The following is a 20,891-nucleotide window of genomic DNA, read 5'->3' as shown; positions in this document are numbered from 1 at the left end:
TTATGTTCACGTTCAATAAACTTTCGTACTAATGCAGTAACATGGAATCGACACTAAACCCTGTGCAATACGATCTGGTAATGGTAATTATTTAAAAGAATTTGGACCATTGATTATTCAATGGAACTTCAAGCAATAAATAAACCTGCCAAAAATACAAGTGTAATTTATGCTAATGAAGGCATAATGAACAAGGAGGCCAAGATTTTCCTCGCTTCTCTGTATTTTTTTTTCACTAATTTTTTTGTATTACATTTTTGTCCTTCTATACAAGGTTATTCAATGGAAAAATCCAAGAAGTTCTTTACCTTCTGGGACAAAAACAATGGGTACAAAAAATCAACCCCTCACATTTTCACCAGCTCAACTAGTGTACCTCTGCTCAATGTGAACCGAATCACTGGTTAGCGTGACTTTTCAGATTCTATAAATACAATAAATCATTTTCCTTGATAAAATTTATAGCAGCATGCAGCATGAGAGCCACCATCAACCAACAAGGGCGAAAACATGGTCTGCTGTCTTTCTTTCCAGATCGATCATCGAATAACGAACCAACCGTGCCACGTGGCTTGCAAGATTCATCTGGGATTATGCCAGTCAGTGTGTTAACTTCAAATATCTTCTGTAAAAATTTTGAATATAAAATCCCGAAAACGTTTAGAGTACTGCCTAGGCTCGACAGCAGATATTGAAGTAGCATCGAACTGGAACGACTTGTATGCATGTTCAAGTTTCTTGCTGATGTCGTAATCTTGTAATATGTCAATTATACCAAATACTAGGATAACGTCATAGTACTCTCCTGTAGGTTCACCAACAAGCTGAGATTCAGGGTTGTTTCTTCTCACTGTCAGTTCTGCCCTTGCTGGCATATTCGAGCCTAAGTTAATTGATGTCCACCTGTCAAAACATGGACATTAATGATGAAACACATAATTCAACAATTTTTTCGAAAAAACGAGCATCTTGTGTATACCGGTTATGGTTGTTGTGAGTGTCTACATCTGATCTGGATTGTTGTGAAGTTGGAACATCAGAAACGCTAGCCTCTGTATTTAACGGTTCCCCTGAATGGGATATTTCTCGGAGGTGAATACCAACCAAAAGACTGTAATCCATGATTCTCTCTAGTTCAAGAAAGTCACAATCTCGATTCACTTGCCTGCATGTTAAAAATTTGTAGTAAGAGATTTTTAAGCAACTAAAAATGTATATTTCACAAGTTTTGTGATTTTCTCTTATGAAACCCGGATCAAATTTAAACAAGATATACCAGGCAAAACCGACATGTTCACCTAACTATGATTTAAGTACCTGCAGAAATCTTGGTACCACGACTTTTGTAATCGAAAAATGAAGTTCAAATCAAGGTCCTTGAGAGTAGTTGTTGGGTCAATGTCTGATTCAGGTTTGTCAGTTAACCGTCCATGGGAAGATCCCTTTAAGTCGAACCGCCTATGGATGACATATTCGGTACAGAACAAGTTTCCCATTATGACAAACCGCACCTGCATATCCAACGTAAAGGCACTAAACTTGTAACACAAATGCTTCGGTAGAATGAAAATTCATGATGAAAAATTCAATCTTGAAATTGATATATAGACTACCTTCTTTTGTGCGGGTCCAGTCATCCTAACACAATGAAGCCCAAAAAATTTGGTCACCAACGTGTTTTCAAATGCTCGAACATGTTTGTAATATGCTGGTAGCATTCTTTTAAGCACCTGCTATCGATAATAGTTGAATAAACGTCACAGAGTACTATATTTCACATTGGACATAGAAATTTCTATTATGAATCTACAATCTGACGAATTATATGAATCTTAACCAATCAATACATTTGTTTTTACGAAAAAGTATCATTGGTATAAGAGATTCAAAACTTAAACAAAACTCACTTTTACTTCCGACTTTTTCATGGTTTTGATCATATATCGATCGTCATTTGTCAAGTAAAAGAAGCTTCCACTTTTCCCAGGCGAGGAGAGCTCCCGAAGAGCATCATTGCCGCATATGGATATCATGTAATCAGCAGGATCCACCTTAAATAACTTTCTAAGTGTCCTGAAAGTACAATATCTTGTTTAATCAGATCAAGGACATATTCAAATCTAATTAAACTCAAAATGAAAATGCACACAGATGCACAAGGAACATAAAGCTTATTAAAACATCCTATGAGAGATTAATATTATGTAAAACAATCTAATGTTTGCAACAGTATTAGTACCTCACCTGAAAACTAATGGGCAGTAATCTTTCCATTTGAATTCACAAGATTGGTGCGGTGGGGTGTGCTTAGATCCTTCCGGGGGAAATCTTGTCCATATTTTGTCCTTGGGATCAAAAGCCATAGCTTTTAGATCGAGCGATGTAGCTGGAGCAGGTCTTCCTACTGAATGTCTGAATAAAGGTACATATGAGCCAGAAGCAGAAAGACGAACAAACAGAAATAGCACAATCACATTACACAAATATTCATCAAGTGTAAAATCGATACTTATTGCATTCAAGGTGCAAGTGTAGTGCCTTGCAAGGCAACAAGAATTGGACGCGACAGGTGACAAAAGAATAAGCAAAGGTAAACAGAATGTTCCAAGGTCACTCGCTAAAGAATTGGTTTTTCGAGTTTCTAGTTTTTCCTATCTCTTTGAATTCGATATTAAAGAGCCACATTATGTATGAAAATGTTAGAAGTATACAAACTTAAAAGAACATTTGTACACAACACATTCCTACAGAAGTTGATACCTTATTCCTAGCTGCAAATTGAGCATGAGCTCATAATTTTTATGGCCTTTCGATATAGTGAGTCCCTGTCTTCTAATTGGTTTAATCACGATATGAGGCCTAATACATCTTTGTGATGAATCTAATTCTTCAGCTCCCAAACCTTCACCTACTTCTCTTCCGGAACCTAAACTTTCACTTGTAACATCACAACTTAAATCAGATTCGGAACCCAAGCCATAATCAACGCCATTGCTCTCCATAGCATCCATAGATGCTCTTTTCGCCCTTGCATCAATCTCTTTATAACTCTTCCACGCTGATTTCTTTTGAAAGGACTCCCCTTCACAAGGCCAATTGACTGTCTTTTGTGAAGGGAATATAGGGATCTTTTCACCAGAACTAATCCTACAATCTCTCAAGTTCACCAAATACATTTCTTGAGGATTCCAATCAAAACCACCACCTACTTGAGCACTAGAAGGATAATAAGTTCCGCTCTGTTCCCTTGGATCCTTACTCCACACACCAACATAAAAACTTCCATCCTCCCAACGGAATGTCCCGTTTCCCCTCGGCAAACCATCCTCCCAACAACCGTCATATCGGTTACCAATGCTCCAAATCATAGTTCCATTGCCGTTCATCTTCCCATTCTTCCAATGTCCAATATACTGATTCCCATTGCTCCATTGATACCTCCCTTTCCCATCAGGCTGCCCTCGCCGCCACTGTCCCTCGTAAAAATCTCCATTAGCGTAATTTCTAACCCCTTTACCGTGCTTCATATTCACCACCCAAGAACCTTTATAACTATCATTTGAGGACCCTGTATAGGTACCTTCACCATCCATGAAACCATTCTTGAATTGTCCCTCATACGTCGCACCCGAGGGCCAGCTAAACTTCCCCTTCCCTATTTTCTTGCCTTTAAGCCAATCACCGACATACATACACCCATCCGCCCACAAGTATTTGCCATGGCCGTTGGGGCAATTATCTGCCCATTGTCCCATATAAATATCTCCATCGGGAAAAACCTTTTCAATATGATGAGACTCACTAGGATTACAAATTTCATCATCATCGTCTACATGGGCCACAGACATTCTTGTAAATATGCTGTTTGCCTTTTTCTTTGCAATCACTTGTGATTTCTTCAACTTCGTCTCCCAAGTCTTCACAATGCCACTCAATTCTTTGTTCATTCTCTTTCAAAATATAAACTTTAATATCTTCCCCCTCTCCACATCTTCAAGAACTCATTATTCTGGCAAATTTTGACATTAACCCAGATCAATTTTTCTTTGTGTCAGGGATTTGAGTTCCAGAAACAAATCAACCACCATAATTCCGACGACCCCAAATGGTCAAATAATAAATAGATAACAAAACGCACCACCCAGAATCAAAGACAAACAGACACCTTGGTTATGAATGATGTATTCTCTGGCTCATTTTCTCAAATGGGTATCTTTTCCGTGTGTTTTCAAACACGGTACATCGATATAATATCTATGAGACAGAGAAAGATGAATGGGAGTAAGTATCCACCACAAAAAGAACCCACAATCAAGAATAAAAATTCAAGAACTGTCTAATTCTTTTGATTTGTTCAAAATGGTCACCCTGTCTCTGGTGATTATTTCACAAGATTAGGTGTCAAAGAATTTTGAAAAAACGGAGCTATTGATTGACAAAGAAAGCGATACAGAGTGAAAAACCAATGACGGCCTATTTCATTTATCAAATAAAAAAAATAAAATTAAACAAGAATTCTCTGTCTCTTTCAACCTCTTTTCGAACTGTCTTTTTGAATTTTTAATCCTAAGAAATTTTTGATTGGATGGGAGCCAAGATTCAACAAACACATTGTTCTTGGTTTCCGGATTTGTCTCCTAAATCTGCTAACACACCTAACAAATGGAAGGATAAAAGAGACATAGTGGGTGTGATGTGTTTGCCATTTTTAGTGCTCAATGTCAATTCCCATTCTACTGAAACTAAATAGTCTTCCAGTTCTAATCATATTTTTTTTATTTGATCTTCTTTTACCTAATCTTGTTTGGTTCAATCATCTCACGATCTCCACTTCTAAATATTATATATATATATATATGCCTGTGTGTGTGTGTGTGTGTTAAAATATTCTTATTACAAGGCCAAAGGATTTGTCTCTTTGTGCATTAGTAACAAGCTACTAGGGGGGGTAACTTTATGTTCATCTCGTCTTTGTTGGGGTAGGTTACACCTTTTTCCATACATCATGAACCATTTAAGTTATTGTGGCTACATCTTTATGAATCACCCTGTTTAAAATTGAGATATTTGATAATTTTAGGTTATACCAATAACTATTTGTTCATTTTATTTGTCTTGTCCATGGAAATTTTATTTTGTTTAGTGGTGATACTTCTAGAAGTGTCCGAGTCATCTTAGAACCGAGACTGTGGTGAAATTGGAAAGCTAAGAAAATACCAACCAGAGATACAAATTATATCACCACGAGCACATGTGAGCCCGAGCTATCAAGTGAGCTCAGGAAAAGTGTAAGCCCGAGCAGTGTGATGAGATTCAAAGGGCAGAGCTTCACACCATGTTCTTCGACCCGGCCACCCTGGTACATGTATCGCTCCCGCCTCCCGGTCCATAGGTTTGGGATGCCATAATTTGCTATCATTTGCATGTCTTTTAGTACACATAGGGATGATGTGACTATATCAAGATTGGTATGAACTGTCAGATATGACATAGTCAAGGAGTAGGGACATGGACAATCATCTTGTCATGAGTAACAACCAATCATTGAAAGTAAGATCATTATTGATTTCTCTTTTATAAATACCAAGTTTACTTGATATTAATGGATTCAGATATTTTCACTACAAAGCATACTCTTGATATATTTTTCTTTGCGTAAATACTTGACTAACTTGAGCATCGGAGTAGCCACGTTGAAAACCTTCCATCATCTCATTGGGTACTCTGCTTAAAATCCAGTATGTCCGAGAAGAAATTCATATGAGCTGATACAATCGCTCATTAAGCTCAACATGTTTTACCTGGTCGATATAATTTAGGTTTTATTTTAATTTATAACAAATTTACAAATAACAACAAGCCACAAGTCGATCAAATCAGAAAAGACAATGTTAGTGATCAGTTAACTTGTTCGGTTATAAACGATGAAGTTACGTTTCTTTTTCTTTGTTACAATTGGATATCATAGATATGTATACAAGGTGTTGTATGTTTTATCTGCTTCTAACTTTATGGTCTTAAAGTGCATTAATTAGTTTTCAGTTAAAAAGCGTCTACGGAAGGAAATAGTAGGAGAAAATTCACTTGATGTAAAAATTATCCAAAGGTTGAGAAAAATAAAATTTTAATCTGATTTTATTTTAAGATTTAATAGAAATAATTAACCAGGGGTTAGTTCAAAATTTATCTTGAACTTTTTCTTTATTTGAAATTTTTTATTAACCCATACAAAACCTAACACAATATCATGAATATCAACAAATAAAATTATAATGTAGTTAAAAATACATTCTATTTAAAGTATAGTATTTAATTAATCCGTACTCCAACAATTAAATTTTATTAATAAATTCTTCACATGGAAATATTTAATATTTGTAGTTTAAAATATATACTATTTAAAGTATAGCATATAATTAATCCGTACTCCAACAATTAAATTTTATTAATAAATTCTTCACATGGAAGTATTAAATAATAGTAAAAACTATATATTTCGTCTTTATTTCATGTCTACTTTTCAAACAACTTAATTTCAATAATAAATTTAGTCAAAAATATTTTTAAAAATATATGAGATTTAAGCATTGTAATGCGCGAGATTGTTTTATGATGCAATAAAAAAATCGAAATGTTAATATTGTCGATTGGATGGTGATACGTACTATTGTAGCAAATATTTGATATAGAAGAAAACATATTGGGAATATATAAATCTTGGAGCCTTGTATGAGAAGTTTTCACGGATCTTATTTTGTTAGACGAATCTCTTATTTAGATCATTTATGAAAAAAAAATATTACTTCTTATGATAAGAGTATTACTCTTTATTGTGAATATCGGTAAAGTTGATCTGTCTCACAGATAAAGATTCGTGAGACACTCTCACAAGAAACTTATTGATAATAAATATAAAGAAATTTATTATCGTGGAGTTAAGTTAGAAGATAATTATTTAACATAGTAAATTATTTATTTATTTGCTATTATTATTATTATTATCATCATTTTGAATATTAATTAATAATTATAGTTACAAGACGTGGTAACCAACACTATAAAACTTATGCGGACCCACAAAAAGAAACTAGACAAAATAAGTGGTTCGGAAAGGTCACCCTTGTCCTTTGAAGGCATCTCATTTATTGCAATTGCATTTTTTATTTGTCGTTAGTGAGAATAAATGCATTTTATTTTGTATTCTAAATTTATATATGAAAGAGAGGGATTGCATTATAGCAAGATGTATAATGCAAGATGCTATATGTCTTGCTATATGTAACAATTATTAACCATCTAAGTGTAGTGTTTGAGTTATTGTATAATTTAAAAGATTTAAGTTGTATCAATTATAGTTTTTGGTAAAACGAATTTGAGTTACACACTTAACACTAACTATAACTTTTGGTAAAGCAACAAACACTCGACCTTACAATTAGTACCAGAGTCAAAGTCACGAGTATGATTCTCATTGATTACAAGAAATAAATTATTGAGAGTGAGATTGTTAAGTGAAATAACTGTCCATATTGGATAGAATTGAAACGTGATGTTACACTTTAAAATATTTGAGTTGCACTTTTTATAATGACTATAATTTCATCAAACAACTTGCTTATATTATTTAGTTTGATTGGGATGAGCTGAAGTTACTAATATTATTTTTTAACACATTTGAAGTTATATTTATCATTGTTTAATATAGTAAGCAATAGTACAATCAATGGATAGTATGATTTATTATAAATAATTTAATAATATCATCAATAACCAAATATAAATAATTATAATAATATCATCTAAATCTCAAAAACTCACAAAAGTCAATTTTATACAACATATTTTGTATCTGGCCCTACTCATAAAAATATTACTTTTAATATAATTAAATATTACTTTTATTCTAAATATAGATCAGATCGATCCGTTTTAAAGCTCGAAATAACTCATATGAGAATTCATTATATCAATAAACCCTTGATTCAGGGAGTGTCGGCACAAGTTATTTAGAAGAGCGAAGTGTGTCCTTGATTGAGTTTTATATGTTTACTACACATGCACTCTAAATGTTATACTACAGTACAATTTTTAAATAAATTCAGAAATGATTTAAAAATTACAAAATAAATGAATGTCCTTATTTGGATTAGAACAAGGCAATGCTTACCTGATAAAAAAAAACGATCATGCTATATTAATTTACAAAAACTAATATCTCTTATATCAATTTTGTGAGACGAATATTTTATTTGATCTAATATATAAGAAAAAACTATTTTTTATACCAAAAATTAAAATTATTTTTTATACCACAAATAATAATTTTAATTTTAAATATAGATCGAATTTACCCGTCTCACATCAGAAAAAAGACGACCAAAGAAAGCCTTTGAGGTCAAATCACAATATTCAATACCTAAAATGGAAGAAAGTAAAATGTTAACTAAAGCGGTAAAGCTAAAAGCTTCGTCTCGGTGAACTAACGTCGTTCTTTAGCTTTTAATATTATTAAACTTATAGAAAGTAAATGTAAACTTCGTTAAAAGCTCGTCTCGGTTTCATCCACATAACTTTATTTTATTGAACGGGCTTCACTTTATTTTTCAGTTAGTTTTTTAAATTCACTATTTAATTTCATATGTATTTTTCGGATTAATGTGGGAGCATTTCCGGAGATTTATAAGAGGAGTGATGTTAATTATTTTATAACTCAAAACATTTATAAAATAATTATCAAACAAATTTTTACTTTAAAATTACCAAGTTAATGTTGGAAACTTATTCTCTTAGAGGCAAAAACTTGTGTGAGACGGTCTCAATTGTCGTATTTTGTTAGACGGATCTCTTATTTGGATTATCAATGAAAAATATTATTTTTTATGCTAAGAATATTATTTTTAATTGTAAATATCGGTAGGATTGATCCGTCTTGCATATAAAAATTCGTGAGACCGTCTCGCAAGAGACCTACTCTCACTTGGAAGGTCACATAAAGGGTGATCATGACCCTGTTTGGAGGGTTTTTTTTGGTTAAAATTCAAATTAAATTGCTATATACGGTTCGGTTTGAAAGCTTTTTCTTGTTTGCAGTTTTTTAAGTAATATTTATTGTACAGTTTTTGACGGTTTTGTACGGTTATACATTTATATTTTAAATCACTAAATTTATAATTATTATAATTTTTTAAAATGATAATAAATAATAGATAAGAAAATAAATAAAATATGCTAAAATTGAAAGGCTGGAAAAGATATTTTAGTTAGTAGAAATGTTACTTCTATTTATGGACTTATTGTTTATTATATATACCGCTGCTCTCAAACAATATTTTTTTTACTTATTTATTATTTTCTAAGATATAAAAACAAAAAGTGAATAAAGTAAATTTTTATTTACTCTCTTAAATAGAAGTCACGACAAAATAATGTTTTGTTCATTTTCCCACATGCTTTATATATATATATATATATATATATATATATATATATATATATATATATATATATATATATATATATATATATATATATTTTCCGGCTGTCTAAATGAGATGTCGTCCTAAATTACATTAATGATTGGTTTTTTTTTTTTAATTTAAACGGAATGGATTTTTTTTTTGAAAATAAATAACGTACAATAATTGTCTTAAAAAAACAGAAAATGCTTGAGACTGAATTAAAATAAAGGGTAATGTGCCAAGTTATTATGTAGTCATATTACCCAATATTTATAAAATATACATAAAAAATAAAATTAAATGTTATAAAGTTTTATATATTCAAGAGCGAAAAAAATATTTTATTCCTAATTAATTTTTGTCACTTATTTAAAGTAAAAAATAAGAGTTTTGTATTTTTAAACTAATATTGACTTGATCTAATAATAAGATTTATTCCTAGATTCGGTTGACTTAATCTAATCTTGGTATTTATCTACTGTAATTTATTTTTAGTATTTATCTCTAAAATATAATATCTTATATTTGAATAGAGCCTTATTCCTAATTAAACTCTAGTTTCCATGTTTGTAGGATGTTGTTCTTATGTAAAGATAATTAGGTCAAGATATGTTGAAGAGACATGCAGAACAGCACTGACGCAGAGTGTTGATCGAAGAGTGTTCTTTTATTAGTTTTTAAACAACTTTGGTTTATGCATCTAGTTTTGATTTTGGTTTATTTTGATTCATTTTAATTCTTTGGAGTGTCAATGAATTTGGTTTTGTTTTTCTCACTAGTATTATTTTGATGTAAACGATTACATATTTTTCTAGTGAATTTTTGTCGAGAGACGAATACTTGTGCATGATTTAAATCTGGTATCTATTTATTCAAGTTATACTTGTGTGTTAAATAATTAATTTCCGCTGCATGTGTGCTCGTGTTGACAACGCCAGAGCACAACACTAACTTCTGATACACACAATATATTAATTTCATGTACATTTATGATCAACAACCATTTCAAATATGATCTACATATTTCCAAAGTTAGATTCATACACATGCATGTTTTTTTTCTATCCCTCTTTTTCTCTTTTGAAATTACGCTTATTAAAGTTAAAAGTCAAATATCTTAAAATGGAAAACATAAGTACATAAGTTTATCCTTTTTCTCAAAATTTCACAGAATATATATTTTTATAGAACGATTTCGAACATAATTTTAACGAAAAATAATAGAATTAATAGAGTTAGACTGAAGTTTTTCATGGCATAAACCAATGTCCGAAATTTTATTTAAATATAATATGTTACTTAGGGCAACAAAATATAGAGATTACATAATAAGTATTTTTGAACACGACATGTCCTAACTAAGACTAGTATAAAACTAAATCAGGTTTAGTTTGATTAATCCTCCAATCAAATACTTTATTACTGCCGGAAAAATAACTCCCATCTTCCTTCGCTGCCCATGAACATATTTTCCCACATTTCTTTGCCGGTCCGAATAAAAAAAGTTAAAAGCCGCCAAAAATTTCGACGTCCACCAAAGATGACAGAAAAATAAAGTGTTTGGTCACAAATTCTCACAAAAGATTGACACATATATAATGTGTGATATCCGAGATCGTCGTTCTTAGATTGACAGTGCACTAGCAATTTTCCAGAATTCTGGGGGAGTTGATTGACAACATTAATCGGATGTTTAGACTTGAGGTGGATTCTTCAAGTCAAAATTTAAAAGATGCACATAATCCGATCATATACATGAAATAGATAATTCGGCATATTTTATAACTAAAATAAAATTTGAGGTTGAATTATTAGTAAAATTCATGCAATCGATTACATGTTAATCCATGAAAAAAGGAGCAAATTCGTAAATCCATAACTGATGATATGATTGATATAACCTTGTTGACAATCTTGGAAGAATCTGACCAAATGGAATTTGTTAGTTTTTAGGCAATTAAATTTTATTTTACTATACAAAATCCTAAAATGACACATTTCTAAATATATTTTTTTTGTAATTTTTTCTAAATTAACTTTAATCAAGCTTCAAAATAACATTTCGTCATTCTTGACACAATCTTCTAATCATATTGTATTTATATCTCATAAAAAAATCAAGTTAATCATAGTTTCAAACATCAAATTAATCGCGTGAATTTGAAATTCACCGGTATCAGTTTAAACATATACATTAGTAATGGTCATATATTATAAATTGTTGAGGTACAATAATTGTCCATGTTTAGTATGTAAAATAATCGAATAATGACATTTAGGTTGTTAAATATTTTCAAATATTTAAGTTGTATCATTATTACCAACTATTGTTTTTGGTAAAATGTCAATCACTCAGTATTAACAATTGGTATCAGAGTCAATGTCATGAGTTCGATTCCCATTGAGTAGAACAATCGAACCATGACACTTGAGTTTTATGTTGTTTAAAAGATTTGAGTAGTTTTAGTAAAACGACAAGCGAAAACGCTCGATCCTAACATAAATTTAGCCAAAATGAAAGCAAATCCAAACCCAAATCCAAATCCAAATCCAAATCACAATTCATACATCGTATTAAAAAACTGATATATTGTTAAAATCTTGTCTTCGTATGTCCAACTGCATCTTATCTTTTGAAAGTGGCCGAACATGGTAATTTTATTTTGAGTAGGTCTCTCGTTTTATCTACTGCTTTAGTTTTACTAGACCAGCGGCTTCTGATAAGTGAGTCTACTGTTCTGGTCTGTTAAATTTAGTTAACATCGCCACAATAAAATTCATGTCTAACAATTTCCCCCTTTGTGGTGATGCCAAAACCTAAACAGTAGAAAAGCGATAAATAAAGCAGATAATCATTAAGCAAACGGATAATGTCAACAAAGTATCGACAAAAACTTGTATGAGACGGTCTCACGGGTCTTATTTGTGAGACGGATCTCTTATTTGGGTCACCCATGAAAAAGTATTACTTTTTATGCTAAGAGTATTACTTTTTATTGTGAATATGGGTAGGGTTGATCCGTCTCACGGATTATGACCCGTGAGACGGTCTCACATGAGACTCACTCCAAAGTATCAAAGTAAATAATCAATCAGTTTCAATATCCCTGTAGATGACTTCTTCATTCTGAGGATCTTGAAGTCTTCTGTTTGAAGGTTCACCTTCAGCTCCTGATTGCCTAACTTCTGCTGGATCTCTTCGATCTGAATAAAATTATAATTCTAATCTATAAATTTGAAATCAATTTATCCAAGCACAATCTAAATAAATTAATAATTGTTGAAAAACATATTAGTAATAAATATTATAATTTTGTATAAATTAGACATTGGAAAAATATAATATAAAATTGATATCACAATAGGTATTAAAATTAAATTTGAGATAAGAAAAAAGTATAATACATAACATTGACAACTTATTTTATCACGTGTTATTGATTTATGAAAAATAAAAATATAATATGCATAATATATTCTAAACCTTAAATTAAATTATTGCGTCAAATTTTTTCTTCTTTTATATTTTCAATTTATATTGCTTTCACGATTTTTTTTGTCATCACTTTTTTCTTCTCTTTGAAAAACAATATTCTCGCCATCTTCATTAACAAATCTTATGAGAAGAAATGTATATTATTCTCTATTTGATGCCTCTACAAATCTCCACACAATTAAGTGTTTTGTAGAAAAAAATTTGTTTAATCAAGCAAATAAAATCAAAGAATTTTGTTATTTCAGTATTCTACAAATTATATTTATTTTTTGTAAATATTTTAACTTAATCTACAAGCAAATAAAATCAATGAATTTTGGTTATTCTATCTTCTAGACAACCGACAAAATATGATTTAATTAATATTTTATTATATTTATCAAAAAGTGTTCAACTCTTTAATGATATAACATATTTATGCAATATGTTATTTAAATACAAAAATTCAAAATTAAGATAACATAATTTTTTTTATATTTCATACTAAATTATTGGAAGTATTAAATTTGTATATATTAATTTTTTTCTGAGAAACTTCTTGCATATATAACTCATTCAAAAGATTATAGATTTACAAAATAAAACAAATCATATTCAATTTAATATTTTGTGAAAAATACATGTTCACTTCATCTACAAGCAAATAAAAACAAATAACTTTGACCTTAATTCACACTTTTATAATATGTATAGATTTTAATTTTTAATTTATTATTATTTATCATACATAATTATTTTAATATTATAACTCATTAATTATCTCTAATTCGAGCTCACGACCTAAACGAGCCGAGCTCGAACCCGAGCTCGTGAACCACATAAACGAGCCGAGCTCGAGCTCGAGAGCCAGCTAAACGAGCCGAGCTCGAGCTCGAGCTCACGAGCCAGCTAAACGAACCGAGCTCAATTTTGAGCTCACGAACCTATTATCGAACATGTTCACGAGCTAACGAGCCGAACATCATTAATCTCAAGCTCGGCTCAACAAAATTGTCGAGCACAAAATAAGGCTCGGGCTCGGCTCGATAAGCTTAACGAACGAGCCCGAACGAGCTTTTTAACGAGCTGAGATCCGAAAAACTCGCGAACAGCTCGGCTCATTTACATCCCTAACATAAACCAATAAAAAATGTTGCTTACAAATAAATTTTATTTAATCACGTAAGTTCTATACTTATTTAAAAAATAATCAATGGAAATGAAAATAAAGTGTGATGACAAACCAAATAAACAATGCACAAATTAATTAATGAGGACATAGAAAAATAATTAGTAAGACACCAAAGAAAATTTACCATTCAACTAATTAATGATTTGTTTAATTTCCAAACGAAAATATATTTTTCATTCTCATTATATTTTTGCTTACCCAATAAGCGGGCGAGATAGGAGAAATTTGTATTTTTATAAATTATTATTTTAATCTTTTTTCGTGTGAGAGATATCATCATCGTTCTTAATTCTGTTTCGCACTTCCGGCCAACGTTTGAATTCTTTCTATCTAAAATTAGTAAATATGAATTAATATATGTCCCCATATCTAAATTTTCTCCAAATATTACCATGTTTGGCTGTTTTTTTGGTGTTATAATTTTTATGTGCTAATGATATTAATAATTAAACAACCTCCTACTAGTTAATAATAGAGTAGATCTATTGTGAGAGAGTCTCACGAATCTTTATCTGTGAGACGGGTCAACCTATCGATATTCACAATAAAAAGTAACACTCTTAGCATAACAAACAATACTTTTTCATGGATGATCCAAATAAGAGATTCACCTCACAAAATACGATCTGTCACTGTGAGACCGTCTCACACAAAATTTTGCTTTAATTAATATACAAAGAGAGAGCTAATATAAATAACAAGAAGCATATAAAACAAACTCCAAGATTTATTTTCTCCATCAAGGCACCGAACCAAATTAAAAATTAGTTCTCTTATTTGTGTATCATGAAACATGATCAAATCATCAAATTTTGGCCAAGATAAAATTTCTTTTACATTGTCACAAGCTTTAGCCACTCGAATGTTGTTTTATTTAATATATTTATTTAAAAAATAAAACAACACAACCAAATGATTTGTCCCTTCCTCTTCTAGCGTTGGGTTTCTTAATTATCATCATTTCCTGATTCTTCATGAATCCATTGTCCATTGTTTGCATTAGGATCAATAGGTATCTGCAAATTATATTCTAAACAAATCAATTATATACAAAGCTAATAAATTATGAATGAGTCTCACAAAATTATTAAATAAATAGCTTCTTCATATATTTTTTAGGCTAAAATTTATAATCTTGGATTTGATTTCTCATATCAATTACTGACCTGCATAGAGTACATTTGCTCTAGATCAAGAGCATGCAAGCTTCCATTGTAGTTGATGATCCCTACTTCTTGCTGTAAAGCAGAAGAGTTTTGAACCATGAAATCCCCATTTCGAAACTCGAATGTATCTTCGTGAGCAATGTTCCTTTGGTGTGATATCGAGCCATTGAAACCAACTCGATCCCTAAGTCCGGCTTGATCACCATACGAAAAGCGTTCACCGGACGACATATATGGGTTGTCCATGCCTAAACTTAACCCCAGGTGCCAAATGTTAGGGGCTCCAGCATTATAATTTTCAACATGACCATATGCATTGTAATAATTATTAGCAATATCTTGAGGTTGAATTTGGGGACGGTATCCTTCCACGTCCGAGCTAGTAGTACTATTATCCCCGACAGATGAGTTAACGTTGAGATCATCTAGAGCACTCTTTTCTCGATTTTCTAGGATATTTTGATGGTCTTGAGGGTTGATGACAAGGATAGGCATGGAACCGAACTTTCTTGTTTTAGTTCGAGGAGCCCTCGCCTCTGTTGGGGATGTAGTCCCAGAGCTTCCTGTCTTGTTTTTTCTCTCATTCGGTGGTTGCCACGTTCCGCCGCGGCATTTCTATAGAGATTATATATATGTAAAATGGTTGTCATCTTCAACTTTATAAAGAACATTAAGTTTAGAGAATGTACGTAGTTTACAAACCTGAAGGTGACTCGCCACTTGCATTCTTGTAAGCCCAGGCACGTTCATCAGGTCAAGGATCTCTTTAGGGTAACATCCTATTTGCGATATTTTAGGCATATATAAAAACAATTTAACATATTTGGTTATATCATAATCTTTTCTATCAATTTTAATTAACGTATTTAAAAAGTAAGAATTGATGCAGAAAAAAACATTAACCCTAGAGGACACATATGATCAAGAGAGGCGTACTTCCTTCACCAAGTTCTATGACGGCATCCACAAATTTGCTATGTAGTTCTTCGGTCCATTCAGTCCAAATCTTCCTTTTCATGAAACCAAGATTGGGATCATCTTCTATATCACTATCTTCATCTTGGGTTCCTTTTCTTTCACCTGATTCGGCTGCATTTCCATTCGAATTATATCTCCCTCCGTCGTTTTCGAAAGTCGTGTAAACTCCTGAAGGATGACCTTCTTCTCCAAATCCATTGTTATAAACCATCGTTTGTCCGTACCATTTGTTTGCCTTGAGTTTGCTGATCTTCTCCCTTAGGACATGTTGCCACAGGTACTTCACTGTCTCCATTGTTATTGGCTTAGTAACACAAAGAAATGCTCCCTCTTCCAAACCCTTGGTTGCCGTAGCGACATCCTCGTTATCTAGCATCACTTCATCGAACCAAAGGGGAAATAACAAGTCTAACGATTATAGAAAAAACACATACACAAATATATAAGTTTTAACGGAAGAATCCAGGTGCATAAATTATCAAATTTTCGATTTGCAGTGGTAGAAAATTAGATGTAAAATTAATTATAGAACTTACACATGACGAACAAATCCATTTTAACGGCTTCTTGGAGGAGTTTGAAGCCATAAAAGTCGGGAGAGTTGATATTTGCTATCACGAAATCAAATGTGGCCTTTCCTTTTGATAACATTGATAGAGCTGTTGAGGCGAGCTTCACCGTAGTCACTGAAATCAATCGATAAAACAATGTCAGAAAGCTAAGATATCCATACATATCAAACTTCATGGCTAAAAATAATTTTCCAATTCATGTGAATTTCATAAAATTAGTTTTTTAATTTCAATCAGAATTTCATTTTGGCAATATTCCACACCTTCTCTTCCATTTGTTTCAATATCCTCCTGACCAAAACTTATTTTCGCAACTTAATTTCGACTTTGATGCGGATTTTGAAATATCGGCATTCCCGATACGTGCATGTTAGATGATAAGTACATGTTTGCGGGTTTACATATTGTTAAGATTGAGACTTGAACCTAACTCAACCCAAAAGCTAGCTCAAGGGGAGGATATTGTCCAAGTCCATATTATTCAACTCCTAGATATTTTATCCAACTGACGTATGATAATATAACACACCTCCTCACGTCCAAGAATGAACATCTGGAGTGTGAAGTTTACAAATGACTCAACTAAGGGCAGAACGGGTGACCTCTGGGATCTGATGACATGTTAAGATCATAGATTTTATCCAACCGATGTGGGACAACTAACAAATGTTATGTCTCGAGGCCAAATCCACTCAGGCGAGGGTTTACGTGATGACTCGTCTGGATTTTGCATGCCATATGTATGCTTGATCTTTATGGAACATATATAGAGGAATTCACATTTAAATAGGAGAATATCTTTTGTTCCCTGTTATAAACGGTAATGCATCTTGAAATTGTCTCTTGTCTGGTTAGAAAATGGCAAGCCTCAAAGGCCGTTATTACTTTCCATTTAACTAGGAAAAAAATTTAATTTACAGTTATCGGCAATACACAAAAAAAGAAAAGTTCAGCATATATGGAGATTTGACTAAAACAAATGCATTTGTTGCAGCAGCAAAAATGGATTGAATTGAAGATTATATCAGAATAAATGATTTTGTAGAACCAATTAAATTAACCGAGTTGATTTCTTTTTTAGATAATCCATCTAAAATCAATTCAATCAGTAGATTAATTTTACCAAAAACAGAAAATCATCCCAAAACCTCGAATGAGAAAAAATACAAAGCACAACCCCAAAATTTATGCATTTTCAAACGTCGAGATACTTACTTGAATCAATTTTTTCCCTTAAAAAAATGTAAATTAATCTCGTGTTTGAATGCCAAGGTGTTATGCCAAGATAAGTTGAGAAAGAGTTACGTATGTGTGTGTGTGTGTGTGTGTGTATATATATATATATGAATGTATGTATACCTTTGTAAGAGAAGTAATGCAACATATCTAAGACAGAAGCATGACTGTTACTGTCATGGTCAACTAGCAACACGTGATGAATTTCATTTGCTGAAAAAGCCATTGAAATGGTTTGGAGCTTTGATATAATTCCGAAGCGGAAACTCTACGCAAGATATGAAAAATGAGAACACATCATGTGTATTTATACAAATAGTTTACAACTGATTCATTAATAATTAGGTCTTTCTCCTTAAATACTTCCAACTTTTTGGACTGTGAATTTCAACTTGTAACGTATACCCATTAAATTACCGTCGTCCTTTTTTAAATTACTTTTTGGTCCACGAAGTTGACCAATATTGAACTTGAAAAGCAAGTGAATGATTTGGCACAAATATTTTGCAATTCTTGGTTAATTCGGTGCTCTATTTTTCACGATATTGAATAAATATTACCCAAATATATATTTTATTTCGACATATATGACATGCATCGAATTAAAATATGAAAAATATGTGGCGAATATCTATTCAAACATTGTATGTATGTATATATATAATTTGAAATGTTAAGTGAAAAAAATTTCATATAAAATATATTCAATGTAAATTGTAACATATATGCTACCTACAATTTAAATAATAACAATTTCAGTTTTTTTTTTTTCAAAATTAAATATAATTTCTATATATATGTGTGTGTTCAGAATCATAATTGTATATATATGGCAGCGTAATCCAAAATAAATATACAATTATATTTCAATTTCATAAAATAGTAAGTCAAACATAGTTTCAAACTATTAAATGATGAGGTTTGGTTAAGGTGAATTTTATATTTGAAATCGCAATTTAAGATTTTATAAAGATGGTAGCTTTTATGGCTCAATCATAATACCTTTTCACACTCTGATTATTGATATTGGTATATATATATATATATATATATATATATATATTGAAATAGTGTGCAAATAATTCTCTTATAGAAAAAAGACCACTGATTAGATTTTGATAAATGACCTGTCTAAACATTAAATTAAACCTTTATAACTATGTATGTATTGTAAATGAAAATGTCAATTTTTTAGAAAAAATATTTGAGGATCGTGATTAAAACATTTTTGACCAAAATCATAAAGCTAAGTAAACCTCTTATAATATTTTTCTACTGCATAATTTATTTGTTAATTGATATTATTGTAAATAGCCGTAGATTTATAATCTTTTTGTCGTTGTATGGCAATTCGTTCAGTATTAAATATACAATATATTCTTTTTGTCGGGTAAATTCGATTATAGTAGGTGGATATTATACGTCGGCTAGATACATTATCCCATGTGTTCACATCCAAGATCGAAATTTTCCCTTTTGTCGTTGCATGGTAGTTAATTCCGTACAATACGTACACACAATGGCAACGGATGGATATCGTTGTGTGTCTATATATATTAGTTTTGATACGAAGTTCAACTATCGTGTTCATCAATAAGGTATCACTCATTTATTAGATGTATATTTTGAATATACTTCGTCACAACCAATAGATGAGTGACATTTTAATGATGGACATAGTGGTGGAAATAATGATTGTGCAACATATCAAAAATGCACATACATATATACATACATATATATATATATATAGTGAGTCTCATGCTTAAAAAATGATCTATGACAAAGGTTTTAACTAAACCGTTGTTAAAAGTTTTTTAACAACGGTTTTAATTAAAACCGTTGTCGTATGTGTGTTGTTGATTCTGAAATTTCTTGTAGTGTCATGTGAGACCGTCTTACGGATCATAATCTGTGAGACGGGTCAACCCTACCCATATTCACAATAAAAAGTAATACTCTTAGCATAAAAAATAATACTTTTTCATGGGTGACCCAAATAAGAGATCCGTCTCACATATACGACTCGTGAGGTCTTTACACAAGGTTTTGCCATATATATTTATTCTCTTGAAAATTTGTGGTTATTGTGTTGGATCTGGTTTTCTACACGCCCAAACGCAGCGGAAGTTTTAAAATTTTTATTTTATTTTGACAATCAAAATATATATGTTTGAGCGCTCGTATGATTTTAACAAAACATACATAGGATGTTAGAAAATTATACCTTTGGTGAATAAATCACTGGACACCAACCGATCCGGTATAACAGATCTGGCTCTTGATGAATCCCTACGATCTTTCTTCAAAAGACTCCTTTCTTTCCTTCAAATTAGGTCCACGACTAGAACGTTCGTTCCTCTTCTGATTTGCACTAGAAAAACTAGAAGAGATTTTGCGTATGAGAAGAAAAATTGAGAGACGGCTCAAAGGTTTTTCTCAAAGAAAAGGTGGCCAATTTTTTTCTTTTGGAGTTGAGATTCTCGTGAGTTTGGTGGTGGGTGGTGTAGGGTTTTACTTTCATGCATTATATATATAATTAAATTAAACCCTAATTACATAATTAACATTAACGGGCTTGATTTAATTAATTGGGCTAGTCCAACTAGTTTAATTAATTTAATCAAATCCATTAAAACTTTAATTATTTAATATGTTGGACTCGTACCCCTACAAGCCCATTAAACATATTATCCACCATATTTAATTTATTAATTAATCAACTCAACTTTTGAGCTTAATAAATTAAATACATTATAAATTCAACATTTGAATTTATTATTTAAATTATAAATTCAACTACTTGAATTTACA

General features: G+C 31.4%; 2 protein-coding genes across 3 annotated transcripts; both read right to left on the bottom strand.

Moving 5' to 3' along the window:
• Window positions 1–162: 162 nt before the first annotated feature.
• Window positions 163–4,493, bottom strand: LOC140826770 (phosphatidylinositol 4-phosphate 5-kinase 6-like). Of its 2 annotated transcripts, none has more exons than XM_073189266.1 (7): window positions 2,761–4,493; window positions 2,245–2,412; window positions 1,908–2,073; window positions 1,614–1,733; window positions 1,318–1,511; window positions 980–1,165; window positions 163–903 (listed from the first exon to the last, which is right to left on the bottom strand). In XM_073189266.1, the coding sequence occupies exons 1-7, from the start codon at window positions 3,945–3,947 to the stop codon at window positions 615–617; spliced, it is 2,310 nt and encodes a 769-aa protein (XP_073045367.1). In that variant the 5' UTR covers window positions 3,948–4,493; the 3' UTR covers window positions 163–614. The 2 variants fall into 2 exon arrangements, with proteins under 2 accessions (XP_073045367.1, XP_073045368.1); XM_073189267.1 differs by having other exon boundaries at window positions 164–903; window positions 1,614–1,730; window positions 2,761–4,492.
• A 10,553-nt stretch (window positions 4,494–15,046) lies between these two features.
• Window positions 15,047–16,582, bottom strand: LOC140828307 (uncharacterized). Its single transcript, XM_073191295.1, has 4 exons — window positions 16,228–16,582; window positions 15,994–16,070; window positions 15,292–15,906; window positions 15,047–15,141 (listed from the first exon to the last, which is right to left on the bottom strand). The coding sequence occupies exons 1-4, from the start codon at window positions 16,562–16,564 to the stop codon at window positions 15,073–15,075; spliced, it is 1,098 nt and encodes a 365-aa protein (XP_073047396.1). The 5' UTR covers window positions 16,565–16,582; the 3' UTR covers window positions 15,047–15,072.
• Between the last annotated feature and the right edge of the window lie 4,309 nt (window positions 16,583–20,891).

This window comes from Primulina eburnea, chromosome 3 (assembly GCF_022965805.1).
Source record: "Primulina eburnea isolate SZY01 chromosome 3, ASM2296580v1, whole genome shotgun sequence".
NCBI lineage: Eukaryota > Viridiplantae > Streptophyta > Magnoliopsida > Lamiales > Gesneriaceae > Primulina > Primulina eburnea.
Note: the sequence above shows the minus strand (reverse complement) of the source record. Positions and strands in the feature narration are given on the sequence as shown.